The sequence below is a fragment of the Heterocephalus glaber genome, unplaced genomic scaffold (assembly GCF_053883595.1).
Source record: "Heterocephalus glaber isolate CG9 unplaced genomic scaffold, H.glaber_assembly_v1.0 deba00001550, whole genome shotgun sequence".
NCBI classification, from domain to species: Eukaryota; Metazoa; Chordata; class Mammalia; order Rodentia; family Bathyergidae; genus Heterocephalus; species Heterocephalus glaber.
Window position 1 is genome coordinate 4,163,692 of NW_028258343.1, and position 24,493 is coordinate 4,188,184.

At 39.3% G+C, this 24,493-nt stretch overlaps 1 protein-coding gene across 4 annotated transcripts in view; it reads left to right on the forward strand.

The window, feature by feature from the left end:
• The window catches only part of Arfgef3 (ARFGEF family member 3), a 162,607-nt gene that overhangs the window by 37,441 nt on the left and 100,673 nt on the right, over positions 1-24,493 (forward strand). For all 4 annotated transcript variants that reach the window (XM_021259354.2, XM_021259353.2, XM_021259356.2 and 1 more), the window contains exons 3-4: positions 1,844-1,925; positions 4,292-4,423. In XM_021259354.2, the coding sequence (XP_021115013.1) occupies positions 1,844-1,925; positions 4,292-4,423 (214 nt within the window). The remainder of the gene's footprint in view (positions 1-1,843; positions 1,926-4,291; positions 4,424-24,493) is intronic.

The window sequence follows — 24,493 nt, forward strand, 5'->3', positions numbered from 1 at the left end:
CAAGGGGTAACAGGTTGGACATTATCAAAAAGGTCCTTGTTGCTCAGGAATGTTGCATCCTTCCTTGCTGGATACCGTGGTGAGGAACATGTAATACTTGCGCATTTCCAGCCCAGAGCTACATGATGGGTTTCCCTTGCTATCGCTCTATGAGGATCAGGCGCTTCCAGTCTTGCTCCCTGGTGCTGTGGCCTCGCTGGCAGATCTGACTCCAAATTGGAGATGAAAGTCCTTTGGCAGTGAACTAGCCCTGATGGATATTTGTTTCATGGGTTTACAGATGAAGTTTTAGGCTGCTTCTGGTAGTACCCCATCTGTTCCTTATTCCTACTTTTTGCTCTTCTTTCCCCCTTCCAATTAATTTTTGCAACCTTGTAAGCTAGTTAGGATGGAACAAAAGAATCAAAGTTGGAAAAACTAGCTCTTCCTGCTTTGACGGCACAGCAGTATTTGCCCTGCAAGTGTGACAAGCTGAGAACAGTGACAGTTATAGCCACCCAACTGTAAGTAACACAGTTGGGTCACTTGTCTATCTGTCAGATCTAATGAAAGATGGCTGTGGTGTTAATTGCCATATAAAAATGGAAACCACACTTTGGGTTGGGGAGGGAAAGGAGAGAGCAATTAGGAAGGGAGAGTTCTTCCCAAAGGTCTGTTCTCACTTCTGTCTTTGTGGCCAGTATTAGGGAGTAACTGTGACTGTCCCTTTGGCTCTCCGGTGGTGTTCATGGAAGATTCCACAGAATAGCAGCAGAGCTGCAGGGAGGAATCAGAGCTATAATTAACTTTCTGTTTCACTGTGTTCTACAACAGTGACCCTTATTTCTCCAAAGATGAAATCCTAGCATCTAACCTTGTGGCTTTTATACTCTCAAAAATCAATAAATCTTTCAGTTTCTCCACATATATACACAGATTAAAAATGGGGCTGCTCTGGTTTTTTGGGGGCTGGTAAAATGAAGTAACATTTCATTTGTTGTGCCAATGTAAGTCTGTGGGGAAATAGTGGGTTGATTAAAATTCTTGATTAAATTCTATTGTTTAATTATTTAGCATGAATGCTTCTAACAGAAAGATATTTTTTGCCTTTGTAGCTCCTTTGGTTTATTCCTAGCATATTTTAATACCTTTTATGTTTTTGTTTTTAGCTTTAAATTATCTAAGTAGTCCTGCTTGTTTTATGGGATTCTTTTGCTTGTTTGTTTGTTTCTCCTTGGCCAACTGTGTTGCTAATTGATTGTATTCCTGTCCTGGCAATGTGATTATTATGAACCTGATACAAAATTCATATCTATTTCTTGATGGAAACTGCAGAGGAAATTTAAAAATTATAAATGATTGTAGAATACTTTGAGTCGGGGAGGAATCACCAAAGTAATAGGATTTTAATTTGTGTCGATGAGGCAGAGTGCTGGTGGTGATGTGGTTCCTTCCTAGGTAAGGAAAGAGCTCTGAGCAAGGCACAGAAATCTGTACACATGGTGTCCCTTAGAGTTGCTCACCCTAGGTGTCCTGGGTCCAAGCAGTGCATTAACCTGGGAAAGAACAAAGCATGTTCTGGGTCCAGCTGTGAATTAATTAGTATACCGCATACTAATTAGTGAAAGTAATTGTATTTGCTCTTCTTGTAGCCATACTAAGGAGGCAAGCTCCAGGTATGGTATTATTCCTGCACAAATTTCTTTCGCTTGCTGTGTTTTTAAGCCCACTTGGCTTCTCATTATTCGGTATAGTTTTTGTGTATATGAGAGGCAGTGTTGGAGGTGGGTATACATAAGGCTTGTATCATTTGACTGCCAGCATTACTGAGCTCACATGTTGTCCTTATTTCTGTGTTTTCCAGAGAGAAGTGCCTGCTGCCTCTCCAGTTGGCTTTGGAATCCAAGAATGTGAAGCTGGCTCAACATGCTTTGGCAGGGATGCAGGTATAGCTTTGGCTGAATGTACGAGGGTGACAGAAATTAACAGGCCACTTGGGCACTGAAAGAGCAAATCATTAACATTTTACATACTTGCGGTTTAAAAATCTTGGCAAAGATGTGGTGGAACCAGAAAATAACCATGGAAGATCACAGAATTTTCCTTTATTCACCAGACTTTCTCTGTGTACAGCATTATTTGGTCGATCTTTGTAATCAAACCTTGATTCTTGGAGAACCAGCTAAGCTCACAAAGATATTAAATCTTCTTTTGTGGAGTCTGATTTTTTGGAGAATGAGGGAACCCAAGAAAGAGTAACCCCAAATTCATCCCAATTCAGATCTTGTGTGCATTCAACATATGAAGTTCTGCGTAGTGAGATTTGATAGTAAACTGGAAATATTTCACTGTATTACTCAGCTCAACTAGAGAATGGACTAATATATTTTGTTTCTAGAGGAATATTGGGAAGAAAAAAAGAAATTTTCTTTAATAAGAAAAGTCAGATTGCTTGGACACATTTCTTTCTCTGAGCATTTGTGTTTTACACCAAACATTATGAGTCCAATTCCAACAGTGAAAAGGTGATGACTGTAAAAATACATTGAGCTTTTAGAGTGGCTTGGTTTCTACAGACAAGCGCAGTGAAATCCAAGCTTGCAGGGGCCTGTGACTACGTATGGGTGGCATTCATTCATATCTTTTCTATCAGTAAGGAAAATTTTATAATTAGTTTTTTAAGTTCAGTCAAGTCCCTAATGCCTTGCAGAAGTTAATACATATGAAAGAATGGTTACGTTCGGTGAATTTAATTTAGATAATGTATATTTTAACATGTAACTGCATTTGAAATTTTTAAATCTTGTTAATAATGTTATGAAAAACCTTTTGATTTCCTCTAAGGTAATTGGGCCACCCATAAGAATGAATCCGAATTTGTTGTGTAGATTTCTCATTTTGTTTTGGCTTTTTAAAAAATTCTGGGACATTCTGAGTGTGAACTCCAGAGACTCAGTGGGTTTTGAGTCTTCCTTTACTATCTATTTCCTGCCATCTATTGCCTAACTTTAGCACATTTCCAGGGCTTCCTATTCTTTATCACTTTAACTAAGAACAGCTTTGAAATAAACTTTAGCTCTGGGGCATCCTGGGTATACTGCTTGATTCTCAAAAACAAATCCCTTTTGAAATAACTAGGCACAGTGTCATGGAGTCTTAGTTGAGAAGGTCAGAAATACTTGATGCTAGGTCCCCAGAGCCGTGAAAGTGAAAAGGTGCCTCATCGCATTGGATGAAAAAAATGCAAAAATTTCCTCCCATGTTGCACCTCTAAGCTGTGCAGTAGAAGAACAAATTAGACGGGAATAAATATGAAGCCCTAAACTGGGGTCTCAAAAAAATCTGTACCAATTCAGAATGGGGGAGAACAGCATAATTGCAGCCTTGTGAGTGAGAATTGGGGTTCCAGGGTGAGTCAGCATAGAATTTGCAGTGACCTGAGAATGTGACTCAAGTTATGCATCACTTTTTAAGATCAAGCCACCCTGTAAATGCCGCATTCGCTTGGTGGCCTCATTCTGAGCAGGAGGGCATAGTGACAGCTCTGTGGGAGGCTCAAGTGGCCTAGTATGGGAAGAAAAGAGTTGAGTGAACTCAATGGCTGGCATCACATTTGCTAGATCCTTAATCCCTGTGGCTCTAGGAAAAGATGAGGGGGTAGAGTTGTCCGATAGTGGGCTTGGTACAACCTGGGGGAAAATTATATGAAAAATAAGAGTTGCCCTGAAATAGCAGAAGGCTGTCCTGTGTGTGTGTGTATGTGTGTGTGGTGTGTCTTGGGAGTCCTCACACAAGGCAGCACCTACCTTCTTGTTTAGGTTTTTGTAGATCCCTTTTCTATCAGGATATGTACTAAGATTTGTGGAATCATGAATGTTCATGAATGTTCATACATTCAGCTCACATTAGGAAGTAAAAATATAAACACTCAAAAAATGGACTTGTGATCTGCCCTTTCCCTTTATGATTATTGTGTGATCGTTGTGTGGGTGATTATTGTGTGGGGCTCTTGGAACAGCCATCTTCCATCCCCACCACCCGAATCACTGAGGTGGCCAGCACATCAGAATTTCACTTGCTGGAATTTAGAATGAATTATCTAGTATCATAAAAAAGTCTTTGTCAAAAACCATCTGTCCAAGGTTGGATGCATTTTTGTTTTTAATGGCAGGTAGCATGAGTTCTTTCCTAACAGCTTCCAGCCACATGCATCCCAGGTGAGAAAAGTGATCATCAATACATAATAAGCTAGAACAGCATCAGGCAGCAGGGGAGAGCCTATCTGTGATCACTGCCTTGTGCCTCTTTGCAGAAGCTGCTCTCTGAAGAGAGGTTTGTATCCATGGAAACAGACTCTGATGAGAAGCAGCTGCTCAATCAGGTCCTGAATGCTGTGAAAGTGACGCCTTCGCTCAATGAAGACCTGCAGGTGGAAGTGATGAAGGTTGGTTTGACGTGGCCACCAGTGTGCGTCATTGGGACAGGAAGACAATCTGACCCTGACCCTTGTTATCTTGAAACTGCCTCTGCATTGTGATCATCTGTTACTGGGACTAGATGGTTATTATCCTTGCTTACGGCCCTCTAAAATTACCATGATAGTTTAACAGCAAAGAGGTCCGGTTTCAATAAATCTGTAATGAAGTTGGCCTGATTCTGCATATGAGATGTGATTAGGAAGCATGTTTGTAACCTTTTAAGAGACTATAAGGGATTAGTTCCAGCTGGGAGTGAATCTAATCATTCCGGATGTTCTGCCTGCCTGTATAGGTAGCTACAAAGCAAAGAGCTAGTCATGTTAGGATATATACTGAGATTTTAGCATGGTCAGTTTAGGGGGAGTATCCTTCAGAGGTGCATCAGAATCACATCTTCTTTCTCAAATTATAAGACCCTTATTTCCCTCATTCCAGTCACCACCTGTCTTTTAGGGATGGTGTCTCTCCCTCTTGTCTCCCCTTCTTTCCCTTAAAAATCAGCATGACTGGGAATCCCTTCTGCTGACTGGGGTGTGCCATATTTTGTGAGTTAATGGTGGGTGGGGAAGGGAAGGGTGGAATCTCTGACCTAGAACAACACCTTCTTCAAAGAAACACAGCAGAAACCCAGAAAATGGCTTTTTGATAGTGCAGTTTGTCCCATTCCTCCCTAGAGGAACATACAGAAAAATATTGAATATTTAAGAATAGTTGGTGCCATGTAATGGTTGATTGCTTTCTGGAAGGGCACTGAAGTGTTTTATCTTGGATGAAAGACTGCATTTCTTTGGGTTTCAGTTTTTCTATGCACAAGAGAAAGGGTTGACTTCAACCATGCTGTTTCCTTAATGCCCTAGACCTAACCCTAACTCTGTTGAGGGATGGTTTAGGGTAGTGATCGTTAGTGAAGACTTTGAAGTCAGCCTGCCTGATTGAATCCTCCTCCCTCCACTCCTAGCAGGATGTCCTTCAACAGCTTCCTGAATCACCACTCTGTGTCTGGTGTTACTCATCTGTAAAATGGGTGGTTTTGAGGTGATGAAAGGTGACATTTGTGAAGAACTTAGCATAGTACCCAATACACAGCAAGTGTGTTGGGACGTGTTCTGTGTTCCTGTTGCCATTTCTGCTGCCTGCTCCTTCTGAATCAGCACCTCTGTGGTGGGTCCAGGAACATGCAGCCCTCTCTGGTGTCCCAGTGAGCCTGAGAGATAGTAAGGAATGAGACCCCCAAGCTCACTGGTTTCTAAGACCTCATCTGTCTTTCACCCTCTTGGATTCTGGATGTCCAGTTTGGCTTTACCCTTTGGAGCTTTACCCTAGGAGCCGTGGACGAACCCCTCCAGATTTGCTTTCTTCTCCGCTACAGGTTACGTGGTCTAGAAATTTTCCTGGGAATCATTTTTGTGAAACATAGGATGTCTTATTAAAAATGAAAACAAGGAAGTACAGATTCTTTCTGCAGCTGTGGAGAAGCAGGATGGTTAATGGCTCTGTCAACAGTAACACCTGTTTTGGGGACCTGTGCTTGCTTTCAGTGTCAGCCCATCAGTGCCTTCTGTTTGCCTTGCTGAGGAGAGGAGTGGGTATGTGTTAGTTAACTTGGCCAGCAATTGTGGAAAACCTATCTTTATGGTCTTCCTAATGATTTGATAATTAATAGACCATGGTACTTTTAGTTAATATCTGGGAGGAAAATCAGATATTGTCGGGGGGAAAAAAAGAAAAACAGTAATCTGAATGGCCATTCTGTCCAATTAGATTGTCCAAATCTAACTGAAAGGCCCTTAAAATAAGGGTCTTTTCTACCCAGCTAATTTTAACTATTTAAATGTTAGAATTGGGGAAGATATTTTGATTCACATCAAACCTAGCTTTAATCTTTTTTCTTTGTGGTGTGCTTTTATTTTGAATAAACATTTTTAGCCAAGTTGCTAGAAAATTAATGATGAGATAACTGTTTGGGGGTGATATTATCAGGATGAAATAAGACTTTGAGAATTTTCACTTGTCTGATGGGTTACAGGTGAAGGATCCATCGTCATCTCATTTTCTGAGATTAAAATACCCATTGAGTATAAATATTGGCCTAAATTACAGGCTTTTAAAATTTAGAATAGTATGTAAATTTTATCTCCTTGCTCTATGCATAAGGAATTTCCACACTAACTTTATAGTAATCTCTAGAAATGACAGTCCTTTGTCTTATAATGTAGTACTGGTCATGACCTAAGGAAAAGCTCGTAAGTCCTTGTATTGCTAATATCACTAGATATTAAAATGTTTTTACCACCCATTCTGCCAAAAATTGTATTTAAAAGAAAAATTATATGTAAAAGAGAATTGAATGAGTCCTCAGAGAGAAGACTGGATTCCCATTACATAGGAAGGATATGCAGATTTAATCTTGGTTTTCCTGCATAACTCATTCTGGTAATAAATTATTTAAACCAGATGCTTCCTATAAAAATCCTCTACTCATTTTATATAAATATTTTGTAGATACAGAAAATCTTTTAAAAACGAGATATGGTAGATATCTTTAAATGTTGGTCTGGGCATACTGTTCAGGAGGGATAAAGCCACGTTATGCAGGTTTCATTTATATCTGTACAACCATGGCATAGTACATTTTTTATAACAAATCCTATATAGTATCTTTAAAAAATTCATATCATGAATTTATTTACATATTACTAACTGCTAGAATTTGTAAAACTGAGGAATTGAACCAGGTCATACTCGAGTGTGTAGAAATTGTATTCAATTCCTGCAAAGGAAATAATATGTTTAGAGATTTCTCTAAGATTAAACAAATCCTAGCTAATAATGAAATTGAAGAATCCAATGATAGTATTCTTATTTAAAAAGAAGATCCTAGACTTTCAATAAGAGGATTAAAAATGATATTTGCTTCTGAAAAATTAAACAGGAATGAGGTTAAATCACTTAGTCTAGGAACTATTCTACATGATCTTTCTATTTAACAGGAGGAGGAGGTAAAGGCAACTTTGATTTATTGAAATGCCCATGGAATCCAAATAAAAATTTTATAGCTTGAGCAAATAAAATGTCAGGACTGAACAAAATCAGAGAGAAAAGGTTTCTCTGAAGATAGATTACCTGTGAAATAGATTCATCAGTGGTGGGGAGCTATTTAATATTTAGGTTAAATCCTTGTCTGATTTGGTAACATTTTCCCCTGGTGTATGCCATTTCCATAAATGCCAGGTAGGCTTTATAGGAGCTGTGGACATAACTAATGATATCTCTGACTGTAGTAATTAGGACATTCTTTCCTTCTTTCTAATGGATAACCTCTAGTGAGATTATTAACTGATACAGCTGACTGAGTCTTCAAAGATTGAAAAGAATTAAGCCTTCTGCCCCTGTAAGCGTGTGACAGTTATGATTATTCTGTCTGGGGAGGGTAAGCTTGCTTTGGTGACAAGAGAGGATATGACACTGGGCTCCGAGAATGCATTTGATAAGTATTCTATTATTGGATATCTTATTTTGTGTATATCTTTGGGTAATAGAAGTGAATATTGGTGGAGTGCTTTACAATTTTCAAAGGAGAAATGACAGTGGCTGGTTATTTAGCATTTATTATGCACCAGACAGTCTGGCAAGTACTTTACATCCATATGAAGGTCACACAGCTAGGAAATGAGAGGTGCCAGTATTTGAACTGTAATTCAGCCTGAGGAACAGTCTGTGTTCTTAAGCAGTGGGTTGTTGGCTGTTAACTCTACTTTGAAATACCTATAGATTGGGAGCAATTTGTGTTTCTTTTGAATAGATATTCAGACATGAAATTTAAATCACAGGCAATGGAGGATGGTACAAAACTAGAGCAGCTCAGAGTCCTGTGGATTTTGTGTGTCCTCCCAAGATAATAATATTCTCTCACTAATTCCATGAGTAGATTCAAATGTGGAGAAAGAATCAAATAGTTTCCCACAACGTTAGCTAATGGCTCTGAGGATGTGTGATAGAGCTGGGGAAACAGAATGTCATCTACTGTTCAGATTTCATGTATGACAAAAGCCTAGCAAACATCTGCAGAAAGTGTAAAAGTGACAGCATCGTGGGTAGGCATTGACTCTCCACAAGGCTGATAGTCCTGAGCCTTGTGGTATCCTCTTGGGATTTTGCTGTTACAAAGTGGAGAGGAATGTGCTTCTAAATTATGCACCAGCACTGCAGTCAGTCCTTGATCTGGGAGTAAGAGACACGTGGAAGGACCATTTAAAGAAAAAATTTTTGCAGTGCTGGGGATCAAACTCAGGACTTTGCACTTACAAGGCAGACAATGGCACCACTGAGCTAAATCCCCCACCCCTAGAAGGACCAATATTAGTCCCTTCTCAGAAATGTCATAATGGCAAATTCTTTATGTTGGGGAATTTATCCAAATGGTAGTTTTGATGTTCTTAACTCTGGGCATTTTGTCTTCCAGAGTGCCTTATGGGAAGAATAGTCATTAGTGGAGTTTGAGTATAAATGGTTAATTTGTCTCACCTTCTCATGTCAGGGAGAAAAAAAATTTCTTCTTAGCCTAAAGCCACCAAGTCACTTTAGAAGATTTGCAGCAGTCTCTTCTATTAAGAGAAAATCCAATGTTTGATGAAAAATGCATAACTCCTTAATGTACCATTGTTGGAGGTCGATCAAACAAGCTTACAAACATTGTTTGTGTAGTAAATGTAGAGCCGTGTCTAAAATAGTGGTCCTCCTAAGTAATTTGTGTTTTGGAAGGTCCTCCCTCTTTCTGCTGCCAAGGTTGAGTGAGATAATCTTTTACTACTTTGCATACACATAGATATAATTCTTACTAAGTTTTTCTCCCTTGCTCCTATACCCTTTGGAATGATTGTCTTAGGCAAATGATAAAAATATATGAAAAAGCAAAGATAAAACATTGAAAACTCAGAAATGCAATTGTCCCTTCAATAGTTTATGCATTATTTTTAAGATTTTCATTTTTTTTCTAAAAACCACCATTTCCAGGCATCGTGCTGTTTGAACATACTTGAAAAATCACTCTACTAAGTGTTGCCCATGATGATCTAAAGTTAACCAAGTATAAATGCAGAGACCCCAGTACATATTTGCAATGGATGCTCTGAATTCTTAGTACAGTGGCACGATCCTTCAACTCTTTTCAATTGTATTCAGCAAATATTTGTTGCTTGTGTCCTAGGCATTGTGCTACGCACAGATGGCCCTGTGGTAGAAAAATAAAACTGATACCAAACAAAAGCACAATCTTTGTTTGGAGGCTAGTGATAGAAATTAATGAAACATAAATTCACACAAACTGTGATAAATGCAATGACAAAACAATCTAGGGATTAGAAGAGTGTATAAAGCAAGGCCTATTGGGGCAGGTGGAAAGAACAGAGGAGGCTCTTCTCAAGAAGAGATCATTAAGGTGAACAAAGATCTAATGTAGAAGTCAGAAATAGACAACAGGCCACCAATGGAGAGAAGAAAGAAAGGATTGCAGTGTTAGGATTCATTTGAGCTATAACAACGGACAAGTTTATTTTTCTTTTACATAAACTTGTGCCAGCGCTTGTTGAACTACATTACTAGAGCTCCTTGTTTCTTGCATATTATTTCTCCAGCATATAGTCCATAGTGGGTCCCTGACCCCAGCCAACACATCTGCATTGCAGCTGGCCAGGAGGAGGAGGAGGGAGAAAGGGAGGGAGGGCTGCATTTCTGCTCACATCTGATTGGCCATATGGAACACTCAGTTGTAAGGAAGGCTGGGAAGTGTAGTCTTGATCCTGAACAGCCATGTCCACAAAGTTCTGTTCTTGAAGAAGGAGGAATAGCGTTGAGACATAACTGGCAATCTGCCAGGGCACTTATCACATGAGAATCCTAGTGGGCTCATTTTTCCCAGCCAGAGGCAGCTGGCATGTTATCTCCTCTGCCGCCTCCTGCTCTGGTTTTTTTCCCCCATTATAGTGTACTTTTCTCAGGGGGAAGGGCAGATGGTGCACTCAGCTGTATATCAAGTTAGCTAAGGCCCTATGGAGGGCCTGCAGTGGACCGCTTGGGGAAACTACACATTTTAATCTCTCCAACTAGTAATTCCTAAACTCCTGACTCAGGCATGTCTGGAAAGCTTCACTAGTTAGTAAGTAAAAACTAATGATACACTATTAGTGTTGTTTTTCTCCCTTTGGCGCCTAGCAAAGCAGCTGGCATGGGGCTTACTAATTGTGTGTTAATTTAGTTATTGACTAATGAAGAGGAGATGGAAATACATGATAGTTTCCAGTGATTCACTAGGAGAAACAACAACTAAAATGTGACTGCAGATAATCTGTGGGTTCAAGAGTGAAAAAGATCAATACAGATTTGTATTTTAGAATTAAAGTGATCTACATCATCAAGTCCTTTTTATAAGTATATTGCATTTGAAGTGGTTAGTTTGGGCTGGGCTTAAATAGTCAGAGTGGAATTTCTGTCTCAGCTACCTAAATTTTTCTGGAAAGGCTTTGAGCAAGGCGAGGAGTTGATCTTTTGATGTGTAGTTTGGGATAAATAGAGAGATTTCTTTGAGACATAGAGGTTTGAATTGACCATGAGGCCAAGGTGAGTAATGCAGCTTCTGGGAAATAATGAAATCTGAGAAAATCTCTTCTAATAAATCAGTATTCACCAAAGAACTTTAGGTGACCACACTGGAACTGTCCTGTGAAATAATCACTGGATTCTGATGTCTTTCTAGACATTTTGTTACATTTTCTTCTTTTCAAAATCTTTGGTAGTAGAGTAGTAAGAGCATAGCTTCTAAGGCTAGAATACCTGGTGACCTTGGGCACTCACTTTTTCTATCTGTGGCCTAATGTTCTGATGGGCAAAGTGTGAATAATACTGATACATACTGTCAGGTGAAGCCAGACCACCAGTTAGCAGGGGATGTCCAATCACCTGATTAAGGGTACAGCAGAGTATGAAAGAATAATAGAACAAAGAACAAAGAATAAAGAAATAAGAGCACATGGTAGTTTATTACTTGGGGAGCCAGGGCCTGATCTTAGATCTTCTTGGCTAAGACTATGATCTCTGGATTTCTCAGTGTTTATGATTATACAACATAGTAAGGGGCGTAAAGACAGATGTAAGGAATAGCAGAACTAATGCTCTAATGAGCCAGGATTGGGAAAGGGAGCAATGATTGCATTTTTGTGAAGGACAGGACACAGTTTACAGGCCACCTGTGTTATCTTGCAGGTTGTAGCTAACAAGCCACACAAGTTATCTTTGTTAACGTTTGATGGCTGCACACAGTCATAATTCCTCAGCTGTAGTGTCATCTTGCTATTAAAGATGTCACAGTCTCATTGATTCTTGAGATCTCTATTGTACCATTGGCATAGGGAATTCTGGCTCTGTAAACCAGCTGAAGGCTCATTTAGAAAGTCACACGTAGGCCATAGGTTGACTCATAATTTTAATTAATAGCCTAATTATAAGCCCATTCAATAATCTTTTAAAGCCTGATCAGTGCAGTTTCAAGCTAGTCTCCTGCAGTGTACATCTCCGAGTTGTTATGAGTCTTACATGAGCTAAAAATAAAAGAAGTGCTTAGAGCAGGGGATGGCCACAACGTTATTGTTAGCTTGCATTTTTGCTCTTGTTATTAGAAAAGATTCCAAGTAGCATAATGAGAAAATGAACATTTCTGAACTCAAATTATGAATCAGAGCATTACAACTATCATTGCTTCATGAGTTTCTCCCAAATCTCTTTTCATCTATAGCACCCCTTTCTACACCCTTATTTTCTTCTGTAGTAATAGAACAGAAAAGTGTACATAGCCTTGTACATATTTCTGATTCCCGATAAAGGGCCTCATATTTGCAACTGTTGAATTACAGCTCTCTCACTTAAAAGAATAATTTTGTAAATTATTGTATATTGGCTATTCATCTGGATATATTTAAGATCCTCACCATTAGCTCTGATTCTGCTATCTATGGAAAATGCCCCACAATTAAACTAAATCAGTAAGTATCTCATCTGTCTTTCTAAATGGAGTTTATATGATTTGGATTATTTTAGAAGAACTTTATAATTATTAAATGTTTCATTTATAGAGAATCAAGTTGGCTCTAGCCCTTTAAAAACTCCTTTATCACAAGGGCTTGATTAATCATGTCTATAAACATCAACTCTAAAATTACCAAAAGCTCCATGTTTGTATGGGCAGGTGCTATCTGTGATGATGCTCCCATTCAGGGAGTGGGGGACCTGGGAAGAATAGAGAAAAGAGGGGAGTGAGTATATCAGTACAATCCAGCTGAGAAGCTGGGAACATGGCAGATGTCTGTAGCAGGAGAATCACAAGTTTGAGTCCAGCCTGGGAAACTTAGCAAGCCTTTCCTGAAAATAGAAAAGGGCTGAGGATGTAGTTCAGTGCTAGAGCATTTCCCAAGCATGCACAAGCCTCTGGGTTTTGATCCCCAGCCCTGAAAAAAAAAATCCAGCTGAGAGATTTAAGTCCAAATAAACTTGTTACAAATTAGGTTAAGAAAAAAAAAACCTCATTGAACTTTTTAATAAATTGTTTTTTAGAATCTATTTCCATTGGTTTGTTCAATGTTATTAGTTTTCCATTGTGTGAGAGAATACCTAAGAAAATCAATGTAGAAAGGGGAGAGATTTGTTTTGGCTCCTGGTTTCAGAGGTTTCAGTGCATAGTCTGTTGGTCCCATTGCTTTTGGGCCTTTGGTGAGACACAGCATCATGGTGGGGAGCCATGAAAAACAGCCACTTATCTCATGGCAGCCGGGAAACAAAGAGGAAGAGGAAGTATTCCTGAGGCCACAGCCCCAGTGACCCTACTTCCTCCCATTAGGCCCCACCTCCTGAAAGTTTCACCACCTCCCAGTAGTGCCACAGCAATCAAGCCTTCATTGGGACATTTAAGATCTAACCCATAGCATTAAGTGGATATATTTTTGTTACTAACAGTGTCAAACTATGTAGGATTAAAAGCAAAGCAGTCAAAGACAAGGGCTTAAAATCTAGTAGGAAAGAGATAAGTACACGATTACCTTAATTCAACCAAACATACATCAGAAATATTCAGAAGATGCTTCTGTACTGAATGTGAATAGACCTTTTTCATTATTTCTTAAACAATACAATATAACAACCATTTACATAGCATTTATATTGCATTATGTATTATAAGTAATTTAGAGATGATTTAGAGTACATGACAAGATATGAGTAGGTTATATGGAAATGCTGCATCATTTTGTAAAAAGGATATGAACCCCCAAAGACTTCAGTATCTGTGTGAGGTCCTGGAACTAACCTTCCTTGGATGGTTTATTCATTTCAGATGAAGGACAACTATCTTCATTTGAGTTGTTTAGAAAATGAAACTGAGTTTCCCCCAAGGAAATTGGGGGAAAATTTTGACTCTAATAAATAGATATGCAAGACCTCTAGTTAGAGATCATAGTTCTGCAGGTTTGTCAAGGGAGAATTTTAGAAGGGAGAAGAAAATAGGAATAAGAACAACTTGTTATTTGCTCAAGTGAATTAGTTAAGTTCATTACAATTAATATTGATACTTTTTAATGAATAACACTGTACAGTATTTCCTACAATTAGATGCCAATGGCCTGTCTGATGAATATCAATAATTTATCACTAGTGGCAACAGGTACAACCCGAAATGAACCCCAGAAATGATGATAAACCAGTGGATAATTTGAAATGTTTTCCATATTGAATATTCAGGAGCTCTAGCAAAATCTTCTGCTGACTAAAAAATCTCTCAGGATAGCCACTTGCAAATCAATTTAAGTTTCATGAGATGAAATAGTTTGATGCATTGTCTCTAAGTCAAAATAAAGATTGAATTTAGCTCAACTGCCCACTGGCACCTGCTTTTGGGGATCTGAGGAGATGGGGTCAGGGGCTGCCCCAGCCCTTCTGGAAATCCCAGATTCTGGCTCTAAGGATCCTATTGCAGAGGCTCTCAGCTCTGTCCCCAAGCCATGGGGATGAATGATCTAAAGCAGTGGTGCTCAGCTCGGGGTGGCAATGTCTGAAGAGATTTTTTATTATCACAGCTGGTGGGGGCAGAGGCACCACTATCATCTCTTGGGTAGAAGTCAGGGTGCTGCTAAATATCCCACAGTGCAATTCTGCCCCCTCCCACAAAGAATCACTTGGCCCAAAATGTCAGTAGTGCTGAGGTTGAGAAACTTTGATAGAAATAAGAAAAAAAAATCCTTATCATTGGCATCTATGTTTTAAGTGTAAATAAGGAAATGTCCTCTGCAATTCTGTGAGTTTCTTTGTGATTGTTTCCCTCCTTCATACTAAAGATAGGCGGGCATTCTGTCATTTTCCTATCCTCAGAAGATTGAGCTGTTTGGTATCTGTGCATGACCCAGGATGAAATGAACCTCTGCGTCTAGTTCACTGTTGAGGGTCACTTTTAGTAATCCAGACTCCAGAGATTGGAACACCCTGCATCCAGTACAAAGGCATTTGGCATCTCAGTATTTCTGTGCCTGCCCGCTGGGTTTTCTGACCTAATTGTTGCCAACTTGGAGAACAAAGGAACAGGAATGTTTCTAAAGAGAAGGAAATACATAATGATTATTTTAATTTTCTAAAGTGTTAACCCGATGTATGGGAGGACAGAAGGCAATGTGTGCTAAGTCTCAAGACTAAATTTGTGGTGGTGCCGCCACCTGCCTCACAAGCGCAGGATCCTGAGTTTGATCCATGGTACCAAAAAAAAAAAGACAAAATTTGTGGCCAGAGCCAGTGCTGGCTCGGGAATGCACCTGGCCCATGGGGGCTGCTCCATGCATGAGCAGAGATGGGGCCAGGGCCTTCTACGGCACCACCTGCAAATTTAGTTCCTTTCTTGAGCCCTAATAGTTTATTTTGTGTGGTTTGATTTATAAATAACATCTGGTATTTTGAAAAATGAAACCACAGTCACTCTAAGGAGCACTTGTGCATAAATTAAGTTTAATAGCCTGCGAAAAAGGAAAAGAATTCCTTACTCATTTGATATGACCCTAAAATCCTCCGTGTGCCTTTCTTGTAGAGGGACTCCCCTGAATTGGCCCCTTTTGGGTAATCCTCTTGCCTTCTTTCCTGAGTTTGTTCATTGTATGTATTACAACATGTTAAATTTAGAGTCCTGTGAAAGGATAGATGCGGCACTGCAAGGCGTGGCTTCTGATACACGTTTCAGGTGACAGTGCATTTTCTAGGCAGAATGTTCATCACAACATATTGTAATCACTTATTTTAGGGCCATCTTCATCCAAGATGCTAGCTCTGCAAAATCAGAGACTGTGTCCCTTTTCTTCCACTACTCTATGCCCAGCACCTAGTACTAGATCTGACCCTGGTCACACCTCAGTAAACATTTGTTGAAAGAAGGAAGGAAGGAAGAAGGGAGAGAAGAAGGGAGGGGGATAGCAGGTGAACATGCAGTTGCTACCCAATAACATCAGGAATCACTTCACTCCTGAATCCCCTGGAAGTGGTCCTGCAGATGATTCATAAATCTTACGCTCCAAATTACCACGTACGGCAAGTGCAAAAGATAGGTTCTGAGCAGAGCCTGACAGGAAAAGTTAGGTGGCAGGATGGTTCAGATGTCTCATGGGAGATGGTGACAGATTAATAGAAAGGATTTTCTCCCTGGGAGAGTGAGAAGCTGCCTGGGAGTCTTGAATGGGAGCTTACTAAATTCAGATTGCCCCAACCTGGTCACCTGAAACTCTAGTATGATAGATTAAGGATCCTTTTGTAAAATGCTTGGGCTCAGAACTATTTCAGATTTCTAAGTATTTCAGATTTAGGGATATTTGCATAGATTTTAGTCGTTGAGTTTGTTTAGTAGAAACAAACAAAAAACAAATTATAGATGCTCAACCCATATTACCTTTTATAGTTGCAGAGTCAGCTTTAGCCAATCACACCGCAGGGTCTAACACTCAGATTTCCAGAATGATGTGGCCAAGGGGAGTAAGAAATAGCGCTCTGCAAACTCCAGAAGATCTATGCTTCTCAGTGTGGATTGTCTGCATTTTCTAATTCACTTTTTATTTAAAGTGAGCCCAGTAGCTGGATACAAGGTCAACATTCAAAAAACAGTAGCCTTCTTGTACACAAATAACAGACTCACTGAGGGAGAAATTAGGGAAACAATCCCTTTCACAATAGCATCCAAAAAAATAAAATATCTAGGAATCAATCTAACAAAGGAAGCAAAAGACCTCTAGCCTGAAAACTGTAGCACTTAGAAAAAAGAGAGTGAAGAGGATATAAGAAAATGGAAAGACATCCCTGTTCCTGGGTAGGAAAAATCAATATAGTGAAAATGGCCATACTTCCAAAACTGCTATATAGATTTAATGCAATGCCAATTGAAATGCCAACAATGTATTTCACCAAACTAGAGAAAACAATCCAAAAATTCATTTGGAACAAGAAGAGACCTAGAATAGCAAAAGCAAGCCTAGGCAACAGAGACATGACAGGGGGTATCACAATCCCCAACTTGAAACTCTACTACAAAGCTACTGTGATAAAAACAGCATGGTATTGGCAAAGAAACAGACCCAAGGATCAGTGGAATAGATTAGAAGATGCAGAAACAACTCCAGACAAACTCAGCTACCTCATCTTTGACAAAGGAGCCAACCACCCTCACTGGAGGAAAGATAGCCTCTTTAATGGTGCTGGAAAAATTGGGTTTCAACTTGCCAAAGATTAAAACTAGACCTATATCTCTCGCCATGCACTAAACTAAAATTGAAGTAGATTAAAGATCTAAATATTAAGAAAGAAACACTAAATTTCCTGGAAGATAAGTTAGGTAGAACTGTTGAAGACATTGGCATAGGAAAAGACTTTATGAACAAAACCTCAGTAGCACAGGAGCTAGCACAAAGAATCAACAACTGGTATCTCATCTTATTAAAAAGCTTCTGTATTGCAAGACAAACCCCCAACTAAGAGACAATCTACAGAGCTAAGAGCTAAGACACAACCTACAACGTGGGAAAAAAAGTTTACCAGCTGCACCTCAGACAAGGGACTACTATCTAGAATATATAAAGAACTGAAAAAAATCAGACCCCCCAAATTCAAAGACCCAATTCAAAAATGGGCATCTGAAATGAACAGACATTTCTCAGACAAAGAAGTAAAAGAAGCAAATAAACATATGAAAAAATGTTCAGCATCACTGGTCATTTGAGAGATCCAGATGAAAACAACACTAAGATTCCACCTCACTCCAGAAAGAATGGCTGCTATCATGAAATCAACTAGTAACAACTGTTGGCAGGTTGTGGGGAGAAAGGAACCCTTCACCATTGTTGGTGGGAGTGCAGACTGGTGCAACCACTGTGGAAATCAGTATGGAGATGCCTCAAAGAACTAGGGCTACAGGTCCCACTTGACCCAGCTATTCCCCTGCTGGGGATCTTCCCCAAAGAATTAAAAGACTCATACCACAGCGACATATGTGCACTCCTGTTTATAGCGGCACGGTTTGTAAGAGCTAAAGCTTGAAAACAGCCCAAGTGCCCATCAACTGGAAACTGGATAAAGAAGATGTGGATGTTTTATAAAATGGAGAACTACTCAGCCATAAAGAAGAAGAAACTAGAGACATTTATAGCTAAATGAATGCACATTGAGGCCATACTCTTAAGTGAAATAAATAGGACACGTGTAAATACTGAATAGTTTCTCTGGTATGAGAAACTGAAAGTGTAAACAAGGGTTAAAATGAGTAAAATGAATAATTGATAATTTAAAATAGGAAGAAAAGGTCCAAAGGGGTAGGGGAAGTGGGAGAGGAAAGGAAAAATTATGAGAAAAGGAAAAAATAGAAACAAAGTCCTCGTAAATAGGGAAGGATGGAAGGGGTGAAGGGAGGACAGGGAATGGAGAAAAAGTAAGAACCAAGATACATCATGTACAGGTACAAGTACCCAATGGTAAATGTAAATGTATCATATACCTAAAATGAACCAATAAAAGAATTTAAGGGAAAAAAAATAAAATAAAGTGAGCCCATATGTTTATGTTGAAATAGTCACTAGGAGTTAGAGCAAATAAAACTTGCTTAACTCCTGTGAGAGGGCAGCCAAGAGATGCACACCGCATGTGCTTCTCTTCTTTGGTTCTGGGGATCAAACTCCAGGCCTCACCCAGGTTAAGTGCCACTGAGCTACATCCCCAGCCCTTGTACTATTTTTTTTAACATGCTATTTATTCCTCTAGATAACCTTTTGAGTGGGATGGAAAATTGAAAGATAAAGGAATGAATAGAGGACAGAGGCAAAGTCATACAACAATTTAACACCAAGTTGCATGCCATAATCATGTCACTAGAAGATTGTGGCCCTGATGTCATAGGGCCTGCTCTGTCACCAGTGTCACAGGGCTGGGCCTGCCGAAACCCTGCTCATGACCATGACATGCCTCCAGGAGAGGATTAATGGAGGATGTCTATGACCTTCCTTGCCTGGTCAGTATCTGTCCACATCTGTCAGTCTCTACTCCTAATGTGACCGCATTTTCTAGATTCTTAGAACTTTTTTTGTTGTTGTTAAATTCTTTTATTGGTACATTTTAGGTATACAACACATTTACATTTCTCATTGGGAACTTGTCCCTTTACATGATGCATCTTGGTTCCTTTTCTTTCCCCCATTCCTAGCCCTCCCTTCACCCCCTCCACCCTTCCCTATTTACAAAGACTTTATTTCCATTTTTTCCATTCCTCATCATTTTTCCTTTCCCGTCTTTCCTTTTACCTGCCCCTCCCACTACCCCTACCCCTTTGGACCTTTTCTTTCTATTTTGCATTATCGATTATTCATTCTAATCATTGGTACATTTTAGGTATACAATATAATGACATTCATCATTGGAAATTTGCACTGTTACATAATCTCTCTTGGTTCTTATTTTTCACCCTTGACAGCCCTCCCTTCAACCCCTCCATTCCTCCCTATTTACAAAGATTTTGTTCCTATTTTTCCATTTTCTCATATTAATTCCATACCCTTCTATCCTTTCCTCTAGCCCTCCCACTTCCTTCCCCTTTGCCCCTTTTCTTCCTATTTCACATGACCTATTATACATTTTAGTCCTTATTTACACTTTCAGTTTCTCACACCGGAGAAACTATTTGGTATTTATACATGTCTGTCCTATTTATTTCACTTAAGAGTATTGCCTCAATGTGCCTCCACTTAGCTATGAATGTCTCTAATTTCTCATTTTTTATAGCTGAGTAGTGCTCCATTTTATTTAAAAAACCACATTTTCTTTATCCAGTCTCCAGTTGATGGGCATTTGGGCTGTTTCCAAGTTTTAGCTATCACAAACTGTGCTGCTATGAACGTGGGTGCACATATATCACTGTGGTATGATTCTTTTAATTCTTTGGGGAAGATCCCCAGCAGTGGAATAGCAGGGTCAAATGGGACTTCCAGTCTTAGTTCTTTGAGGTATCTCCATACTGATTTCCACAATGGTTGCACCAGTCTACACTCCCACCAGCAGTGGAGCAGGGTTCCTCTTTCCCCACAGCCCCGCCAGCATTTGTTATTGGTTGATTTCATGATAGCAGCCATTCTTTCTGGAGTGAGGTGGAATCTCAGCGCTGTTTTCATTTGCATCTCTCAAATGACCAGTGATGTTGAACAGTTTTTCATGCATTTATTTGCTATTTCTACTTCTTTGTCTGAGAAATATCTGTTCATTTCAGATGCCCATTTTTGGATTGGGTCTTTAAATTTGGTAGGTCTGATCTTTTTAAGTTCTTTATAGATTTGAGATAGTTGACCTTTGTCTGAGGAAGAGCAGGTGAAGGTTTTTTCCCACATTGTGGGTTGTCTCTTCACACTGCTGGTGGTTTCTCTTGCTGTGCAGAAGCCTTTTAATAAGAAGAGATCCCACTTGTTGATTGTTTGTGCTAGTTCACGGGCAACTGAGGTTTTGTTCATAAAATCTTTTCCTACACTGATGTCTTCAAGGGTTCTACCTAACCTCTGTTCCAACTGGTTCAGAGTTTCTATTTTAATATTTAGATCTTTAATCCATTTTGATTTTAGTTTAGTGCATGGTGAGAGATACAGGTCTAGTTTTAATCTTTGGCAAGTTGAAGCTCAATTTTTCCAGCACCATTTATTAAAGAGGATATCTTTCCTCCAGTGAGGGTGTTTGACTCCTTTATCGAAGATGAGATGGCTGAGTGTGTCTGGAGTTGTTTCTGCATCTTCTAATCTGTTCCACTGGTCCTCAGGTCTATTTCTTTGCCAGTACCATGCTGTTTTATCACAGTAGCTTTGTAGTATAGTTGCAGGTTGGGGATTGTGATACCCCCTGCCATGTCTCTGTTACCTAGAATTGCTTTTGCTATTCTGGGTCTCTTCTTGTTCCAAATGAATTTTTGGATTGTTTTCTCCAGGTCCATGAAGTATGCTGCTGGAATCTCAATTGGAATTGCATTGAATCTATATAGCAGTTTTGGAAGTATGGCCATTTTCACTATATTAATCCTTCCTACCCAGGAGCAGGGGATGTCTGTCCATTTTCTGATATCATCTTCAATCTCTCTTTTCAGAGTGCCATAGTTTTCAGAGAAGAGGTCTTTGATTTCTTTTGTTAGGTTGATTCCTAGGTATTTCAGTTTTTTGGATGCTATTGTGAAAGGAATTATTTGCCCTATTTCTCTCTCAGTGAGTCTGTCATTGGTGTAGAGGAAAGCTATTGATTTTTGTGTGTTGACCTTGTAACCAGCTACTTGACTGAATTTGGTTATTAAGTCTAGAAGACTTTTGGTGGAGTTCTTGGGGACTTCTATATAGCGTATCATGTCATCTGCAAATAATGACAATTTGACTTCTTCATTTCCTATCTTTATTCCTTTTATTTCTTTCTGTTGTCTAATTGCCATGGCTAATGTTTCCAGAACTATATTGAACAAGAGTGGTGATAGTGGACATCCTTGTCTTGTTCCTGATTTGAGTGTGAAGGATTTCAGTTTTTGACCATTTAGTATGATATTGGCTGTTGGTTTTTCATAGATGGCTTTTATCGGTTTGAGGTAGAGACCATCTATTCCAACTTTTTATAGGGTTTTTATCATAAATGCATGTTGGATTTTGTCAAATGCTTTTTCTGCATCTATGGAGATAATCATATGGTTTTTGTCCTTGGCTCTATTGATATAGTGTATTACACTGATTGATTTGCATGTGTTGAACCATCCCTGCATCCCTGGGATGAATTCCACTTGATCAGGGTGTATGATCTTCTTGATGATCTTCTGCATTCTATTTGCCAGTATCTTATTAAGGATTTTTGCATCTATGTTCATTAGTGAGATTGGCCTATAGTTCTCCTTTTCGGTTGGGTCTTTCTCTGCTTTGGGGCTCAAGGTGATGCTTGCTTCCAGGAATGAATTTGGGAGTATTGCTTCCCTTTCAATTTCATTAAAGAGTTTAAACAGTAGTGGCAGGAGTTCCTCTCTAAATGTCTTGTAGAATTCAGCAGTGAAGCCATCAGGGCCTGGGCTTTTCTTAGTTGTTAAGTTTGTAATTACGTTTTCAATTTCATTGGTTGATATTGTGTTGTTCAGAATTTTTAGGTCTTCTTCATTCAACTTTGGTAATTCATATGTATCTAGGAATCTGTCCATTTCTTCTGTGTTGTCCATCTTATTGGCGTATAGGTTCTGGAAGTAGATATTGATGATCATCTGGATTTCTGCTGGGTCTGTTGTAATTTCACCCTTTTCATTCTTGGTGGTCTGGTGTCCTCTGCGTCTTTGTAGTGTGGAACCAGGTGGCTGTACAGAGGAGCGGGATGGAGGGGTCCAGTGGATTGTTGCCGGGGCGCATGCTGATTCCGCGTGTTCTGTGCAACTCAGGACCTTGGTAGGGAGTGGGCAGACCTGCCTGTCTGCAGCGGGGTGATTCAGCGTGTTCCCCACGACTCTGGACCTCAGTAGGGCGTCCACCCTTTTCATTCTTAATTGCATGGATTTGGGCCTTTTCTTTCCTTTTTCTGATAAGGTTGGCTAAGGGTTTGTCAATTTTGTTGATTCTTTTGAAGAACCAACTCTTGGCTTCATTGATTTCTTGTATAGTTGTCTTAGTCTCCATTGCATTGATTTCTCCTCTGATCTTTATAATTTCCTCCCTTGTATGAGCTCTGGGGTTGTCCTGCTCTTCTTTTTCTAGAAGCTTGAGGTTCAGCATCAGGTTGTTTAATTGGGCTCGTTCTCTTTTCCTAATATGCATATTCACTGCTATGAATTTCCCTCGTAAGACTGCTTTCATTGTGTCCCATAGATTCCGACATGTTGTAATGTCATTGTCATTTAATTGAAGGAACTGTCTGATTTCTTCTTTAATTTCCTCTGTGACCCATTGGTTAGTCAGAAGTGTGTTGTTCAATTTCCATGTGTTTATGAAATTTTTTGAGTTTCTTTTGCTATGGATCTCCAGTTTCATCGCACTATGGTCTGATAATGTAGAGGGGATAACTTCAATTCCTTTGCACTTACTTAAACATGTTCTATGTGTGAGTATGTGGTCTGTTTTGGAGAATGACCCATGTGCAGCTGAGAAGAATGTGTATTCTGATTTTGTGGGGTGGAAGACTCTGTAAACATCTGTTAAGTTCATTTGTTCAAGAGTTCTATTGAGTTCTAGTATTTCATTACTTATTTTCTGTCTAGTTTATCTATCTATTTGTGACAGTGGGGTGTTGAGGTCCCCCACTACAACTGTATTAATCCATATATGACTTTTCATGTCCATTAGTATTTGTTTTATATAGTTGGGCACACTAGTGTTTGGTGCATAGATATTTATGATTGTCATCTCTTCCTCTTGGATTCTTCCCTTTACAAGGATGTAGTGTCCTTCTTCATCTCTCTTAATCAGTGTTGGTTTGAAATCTACTTGATCTGCCAAGAGGATAGCTACTCCTGCTTTTTTTCGGGTTCCTGTCACATGCAGTATTGTTTTCCACCCTTTATCTTTCAGTCTATGAGTTTCCTTTTGAATGAAGTGTGTTTCTTGTATGCAGCATATTGTTGGATTTTGCTTCTTGACCCATTCTGCCAGTCTATTTCTTTTGATTGGTGAATTGAGACCATTAATATTGATGGTTATAACTGAAATGTATTGACTTGTCATTGCCATGACTTTTTCTTTTTGTTGGGTTGTCCCCCTTTCCATTTAATTTCTTGTCATGCCAGATGGGTTCATTCTGCTTTGCTTCCTGGGGTTGTGATCCTCAATGTCTGTTCCTAGGATATTGTGTAAAATTCTTTGGAGTGCTGGTTTGTTATTCACAAAGTTCCTAAGGTGCTCTTTGTCATGAAAGTATCTTATTTCTCCATCCATTTTGAAAGATAGTTTTGCAGGGTACATCAATCTGGGTTGGAGACTGTTTTCTTTTAGGGTTTGGAATATGTCACTCCAAGCTCTTCTTGCTTTGATGGTTTGTGTTGAGAAGTCTGCTGTGATTCTGATGGACTTTCCTTTGTATGTGATTTGTTTCTTTTCTCTGACTGCTTGGAGAACTTTGTTCTTCTGTTGTGTTTCTGGAATCTTAACAATTATATGCCTATGTGTAGATTTTTTTTGATCAAGGCTATTTGGAGTCCTATATGCCTCACTTATCTGTATGTCAAGCTCTTTTCCCCTGCTTGGGGAGTTTTCTGCCATTATTTCTGTGAAGAGATTTTTTATGTCATCTGCACTCTCTCCTGTTTTTTCCTTGAGCCCAGTCAGTCTTATGTTATTCTTTTTTGCATCATCTAGCCACTGCTGGATTGATTTCTCCTGTTCCCTTATAATTTTGAAGCAATTTTTCTTTTCCTGGTCATTAATTGCAATCTTATCTTCTATATCTGAAATTCTGTCCTCACATTGGCTCATTCTGCTGTGTAGACTTTCAGTGGAGTTTTTCATGTCCTG